The sequence below is a fragment of the Dama dama genome, chromosome 14, assembly GCF_033118175.1.
Source record: "Dama dama isolate Ldn47 chromosome 14, ASM3311817v1, whole genome shotgun sequence".
Classification (NCBI taxonomy): Eukaryota; Metazoa; Chordata; class Mammalia; order Artiodactyla; family Cervidae; genus Dama; species Dama dama.
The window spans coordinates 39,722,486-39,728,531 of record NC_083694.1 but is presented as its reverse complement, the minus strand read 5'-3'; the positions used below and the strand labels follow the sequence as shown (position 1 = coordinate 39,728,531).

The 6,046-nt window shown below is 45.8% G+C and overlaps 1 protein-coding gene across 1 annotated transcript in view; it reads right to left on the bottom strand.

Moving 5' to 3' along the window:
* Positions 1-4,596: 4,596 nt before the first annotated feature.
* Positions 4,597-6,046, bottom strand: part of MTOR (mechanistic target of rapamycin kinase) — a 121,456-nt gene continuing 120,006 nt past the window's right edge. Inside the window, exon 58 of the mRNA XM_061160412.1 lies at positions 4,597-5,549. Coding sequence (XP_061016395.1) covers positions 5,534-5,549 — 16 coding nt within the window. The 3' untranslated portion in view covers positions 4,597-5,533. The remainder of the gene's footprint in view (positions 5,550-6,046) is intronic.

Sequence of the window (6,046 nt, the reverse complement as noted above, 5' to 3'; positions counted from 1 at the left end):
CTTCAGAGCTCTAGCCTCTCTGCTTTCTCAGTACACATGTTTTCTGATTTACTGACTCTATGGTGTGCTTGTGTGAATGAATGACACGCCCTGTGCAAAGCAAGTGATGAGCTCTGCTCTGCGGTTTCGTGGTGCCTCGTAATGACTGAAGGCAGCTCCAAAAAGGGGAGCCTTGTCGGGGGTTTATACTGACCTGCCAATGCCAAGAGACACCCAACACCCTTGCAAGGGAGGCGGCCAGAAATGGGCGAAGCATGTGAACCAAACTTTCCTTTCTGGGTCAGCTTTTCCTGTTCTCTTTGGCTGTTTCATAACTGAGTGGGGAATTAGAACTATTAACCTAATCTGTTGGATCACAGACTTTCAAGGGACTTGTGATCCATGCTGTTACTATGCGCTTTTACTTACACCCCCTGTGTGGAAGCACCTAGCCTTGCTAGGAGCTGAAAGTTGCAAGAGCATGTTTGGGAGCGAGGTGCAACTGTAGCTCCAGGAACGTCTCTCAGGCTAGAGGTAACTCTCTTGGCTGCCTGCGTCAGGGGCCAGAGTCCTAAAAGTGAGTCTTTGTCATGGCTGTGCCTCCAATTTATGTGGATAAAAGCACTGCTGGTGACAATGAGTCTTTCAAGGACACAGATTGGGAACTGCAGGATCTGGTCAGATTGGAAGTGTGATGGGCTTCTTCTTTGGGTAGTACAGGGCTTCCCTTGTGGCTTAGCGGGTAAAGAATCTGCCTGCAGTGCGGGAGACCTGGATTCGATCCCTGGGTTGGGAAGAGCCCCCGGAGAAGGGAAAGGCTACCCACTCCAGTATTCTGGCCTGGAGAATTCCATGGACTGTATAGTCCAGGGAGTCACAAAGAGTCAGACACGACTGAGCGATTTTGACTTCTGTTTCATCAGCTATGCTAAAGCCTTTGACTATGTGGATCATAAAAAACTGTGGATAGCTCTTAAAGAGATGGAAATACCAGACCATCTTACCTGTCTCCTGGGAAAGCTGTATGGAGGTCAAGAAGCAAATTTAGAACCCTGTATGGAACAACTGATTGGTTCAAGATTGAGAAAGGAGTATAACAGGGCTGTCTGCTCTCACCCTCTTTAACCTATATGCTGAGCACATCGTGAGAAATGTTGGGCTGAGTAACAAGCTGGAATCAAGATAGGTGGGAGAACATCAACAACCTCAGATATGCAGATGATGCCATTATAATGGCAGAAAGTGAAGAGGAACTAAAGAGCCTCTTGATGAGGGTAAAAGAGCTGACTTAAAACTAAACATTAAAAAACTAAGATCATGTCATCTGGTCCCGTTGCTGCTGCTGCTGCTAAGTCACTTCAGTCGTGTCCGACTCTGTGCAACCCTAGATGGCAGCCCGTCAGGCTCCCCCGTCCCTGGGATTCTCCAGGCAAGAGTACTGGAGTGGGGTGCCATTGCCTTCTCCGTCTGCCCCGTTACTTCATGGCAAATAGAGGGAGAGAAAGTGGAAGTACTGACAGATTTCCTCTTCTTGGGCTCTAAAGTCACTGCAGATGGTGACTACAGCCATGAAATCAGAAGATGATTGCTCTGGCAGGAAAGCTATGACAAACCTAGACAGTGTGTTGAAAAGCAGAGACATTACTCTGACGACAAAGGTTCCTATAGTCAAGGCTATGGTCTTCCCAGTGGTCACATACAGTTGTGAAAGCTGGACTGTAAAGAAGGCAGAATACCAAAGAATTGATGCCTTCGAACTGTGGTGCTGGAGAAGACTCCTGAAAGTCTCTTGGACAGCAAGGAGATCAAACCAGTAAATCTTAAGGGAAATGAACCCTGAATACTTGTTGGAAGGAATGATGCTGAAGCTGAAGCTCCAGTATTTTGGTCATCTGATACAAAGAGCTGACTCATTGGAAAAGACCCTGATGCTGGGAAGGATTGAGGGCAGAAGGAGAAAAGGGCATCAGAGGATGAGATGGCTGGATGGCATCACCGATGCAATGGACATGAACCTGAGTAAACTTTGGGAGATGGTGAGGAACAGGGAGGCCTGGTGTGCTGCAGTCCATGGGGTCATAAAGATTTGGACACGACTTGGCGACTGAACAGCAACAATTTGATACCACAGCCTTGACTCTTCCTGCTTTAGTTGTCTCCAAGATATTTAAGGCCCTTCCCTCACACTGGTTACTTGAAACCATCCTGGATTAATAGGGGGATTAGGCTGTCTTTAAAAGCTTCTGCAGAATTCCCTGCAGTCTAGTGGTTAGGACTCTGAACTTTAACTGTCAAGGGCTCGGGTTCAGTCCCTGCTCAGGGAACTCTGATCCCACAAGCTACGTGGTGAGGCATAATATTAACAGTAATAATAATATAAAAGCCTCTATTAGCACCTCAACTTCCTCTGCTAAGTCATTTCAGCAGTAAGAAGGTTTTGCTTAGATATAACTTAAAACCCATTGAATTCACCAAACATCTTAATGCCAAGAACTTTCCATGTCCTAAGAAATATGTCTTTATCATAGGTGGCCACCATTTCCCTGAGTCCATCCATTCTCATGCCATTTGTCTTACAGTGATGGTGACATCACTGTAGTCATTGATAGTTATTTCACATAGAACTTGGTCATATTTTGGGGAGCAAAATACTTATTCTTGGCTGTGTCAGGTCTTAGTTGCAGTGCATGGGCTCCTCGTTGCTGCACACGGGCTTCTCTGTAGTTACGGTGTGCGGGCTTTGGCATGTGGCATCTTAGTTCCCTGACCAGGGATCGAACCCTTGTCCCCTGCATTGGAAGGCTGATTCCTAACCACTGGACCATCAGGGAAGTCGCACTACTGAGGTTTAAGTCCATCTTTGTTTTTAATAGAGGAGTCCTCCAATAAGTGTTTATGGAGCACCACGTGCACCTGCTCTTCTGATGGATTTGGGAGATACAAAGTCCCATAAAATATGGCTCCTGGCCTTCTAATTCTCATCCAAGTGCAAGTGTTAGTCACTCAGGCATTTCTGACTGTTTGCAACCCTATGGACTGTAGCCTGCCAGGATCTTCTGTCCATGGGATTCTCCAGGCAAGTATACTGGAATGGGTTGCCATTCCCTTTCTCCAGGGGATCTTTCCAACCAAGGGATTGAACCTGGGTCTCCTGCATTGCAGGCAGATTCTTTACCATCTGAGCCACCAGGGAATAAGTTCTTTTAAAAAAAATTTTATTGATGTGTAGTTGATTTACAATATTAATTTCTGCTATACAGCAAAGTGATTCAGTTATTCTTTTTCAGATTCTTTTCCATTATGGTTTATTACAGGACATTGAATATAGTTCCCTGTGTCACAGTAGGGCCTTGTTGTTTATCCATTCTATATGTAATAGTTTGCATCTGCCGGTCCCAAACTCCCATTCTTCCCTCCACCTCTTCCCCCTATGCCCTGGCAAACACAAGTCTGTTCTCTATAGCTGTGATTCAGTTCTGTAGATATGTTCATTTGTGTTGTATTTTCTTTTTTATTTTTTGGTTGCATGGTGCGGTATGCAAGATCTTAGTTCAGCCAGGAATTGAACCCATGCCCCTGTCAGAAGCACAGAGTCTCAATCACTGGCCCCCAGGAAAGCCCCTATTTGTGTCGTATCTTAAGATTCCACATATGGGTGATACCATATGGTATTTGTCTTTCTTTTTTGACTTACTTCATTTAGTATGATAACCTCTAGATCCATTTTACAAGTTCTTTGAATCACTTTTATAATGAGTCAGTAGTTCTTACTGGGTAGCTGTGGTCCACAGGAATTTAGAAAAAGAAATCTAGCTCAACAACTGAGAACAGTATTTTTTTGGAAGAACCCATTAGGCATGCTCTTTAGAGGAATCTGTATCTAGTACTTGCCGGCTCCGTTTAAGTTCTCTCTTCATTATTCCAACAGCTTTTTTACTAGGTTTTGCAGCTTTTAATTTTCTTTCCACCTGTTTCATAACAGTTTCTTTAAAAAACACTACTGAGATTCTACTTGTTTTAAAACTTCACGTGGTTCCTTCCCTGCCATCCACAGCATCAGGTTGCCGCTGGATTGTGAGGCAGCCGGTCTGGCCTGGATCTACTTTCTAGCCTCCTTTTAGTCCCTTTATTTCCCAGTGACCACTGAGCCGGGCATGCTGAACTGTGAGGTCCCAGTGTGTGAAACTGCTGTTTTTATGTATAAAAAGCGGCCTAATACCTGAAATCTCACATGGTTCAGGTTCACACGTGCCCTTCCTGTACTGTACTGTGCTTTCACACCTCTTTTCTGATGAGGACGTCCTCACTTGCTTCATTTGACGGACTCCCACTCCCACTTAAGACCCCGGCAAGTGTCCCCTTTCTGTGAGGCTCCCAGTGGAAACAGTGCCCCCTATCCAAGGCTCTCGTGGCTCTCTCTTCTCACCAGGTGGCCGGGTGGCTCCTGAAAGATGTGGCTCTGTCTTGTCTGGCCTGGGAACACCCCGAGGACAGGGATCACAGCACATAGAACCCTGTCCTGCATAGTCCCAGTACTCAGTGTTAGTGAATGTTGAAGAATAACGGTTTCTTTCATGAACTGACTAATATACAGGAATAAAAAGCGACTCATATTCATGTTTTTAAAATTCTGATGTCGTTTATTGGCACAAAAATTATTCAGATACAACATGGTGTCTAGACATGGCTACACTTTATACTTTGTGCATTTCATGTAAGATTTCTTTTGCTCCTACTTCCCGACATGTACTAGACCTTCCCTCTCTGCGTCAGCACCTCCACGACAGCATTTCCGTATTCCAAGGCCTTGCTCCAAATGGAGGGCATTCAGACCTCACTGAAGACATCCCAGAACCAGGCCGGGAAGGCCAGTGTGGGCCTCCTCCTGCACGGTGATGCCCTCTGTGCACCTGCCCAGTTGAGGCTGCCCAGCGATCTGAACAGACTCTCCTCTGAGTGGCTCGGGTTTTGGCTTGAAGTGTGTATGTCGCAGCGTGGTGGGTGAGGCAGAAGACTGACCTTTCCCACCCATTTTGGCCCATCTTGCGAGGGTTGTTGCTGCGTCCACGGACCAGTGAGGTAATGAGATGGGCGAAGGCGATGAAGTCAGCTTCTCTGCGTCTTTACAATCCAGAGTCCTAATCCGTGTCCTCCATGACCTGAGGCTTCGTGACTGCGCTGAGTTTGCTGTGTCCATGTTGAGAGGAACGACTAGGCCATTCTCCTGTCAGCAAACACTTCTGAGTTCTTTTGTGAGTTAAGTCAAAACCCGTATTTCTAAAGTTATAGATCTTCTGTTCCCCAAAATCAAGGGCTTGATTTCTGTAGTATTACTGTGTTTACTGTCCTGGGAACCAAATCAAGCCTTGTGTTTCCGACAATATATTCTTTAACAGCAGCTAGAAAGTTGGTCAAACCAACTTATAATATACAGTAGTTCTTTTCATTTACATTTCAGAGCTGAACTTTCTGACCATGGTTTCAGTTTAGTGGAAGCAGATACCAAAGTACAAAAGCCTCAAGAGAAGTGCTGTGGGCATGTCTGTGCCTCCAGTTACCAGAAAGGACACCTAACGAGTCAGGGAGAAAAGGAATATTTTAATAATCTGGGCTTCTTCAAAGCTTTACGCAGATACACTGAGAATGGAAACAGCAAGGTCTGCCCACCCCCGGGACCCTCCTTGAGATCTCCCATAGCTAATTGTGCAGGACAGGTGTTATCGTTTCCAGTCCAGGCCAGACGCCTGCTGTGGTCCCGCAAGGATGCCTCCCTGTCACCCTCTCTCTCTACTTTCTACCTTCAAGCATGCCTCAGGCAATTAATCAAAGCAGACCCCAGAATGGTCCTTGAGGTTACAATCGCTGATGATAAATCTGTCTTTTCATCTCCTCTGTCACCCCTCTGGCTGCTTCTCCTTTGCCCTTCCTGTATCTCTGAATTGACAGCAAAAACCCCAAAAGAACACCCCCACTCCTCAAATAAGGGGGCCTCACCTATTCGTCTAAGTCAATTTAACATGTCATTTTAATTCACTTTGGTGTTTGCCTTCCAAATACACATCCATAT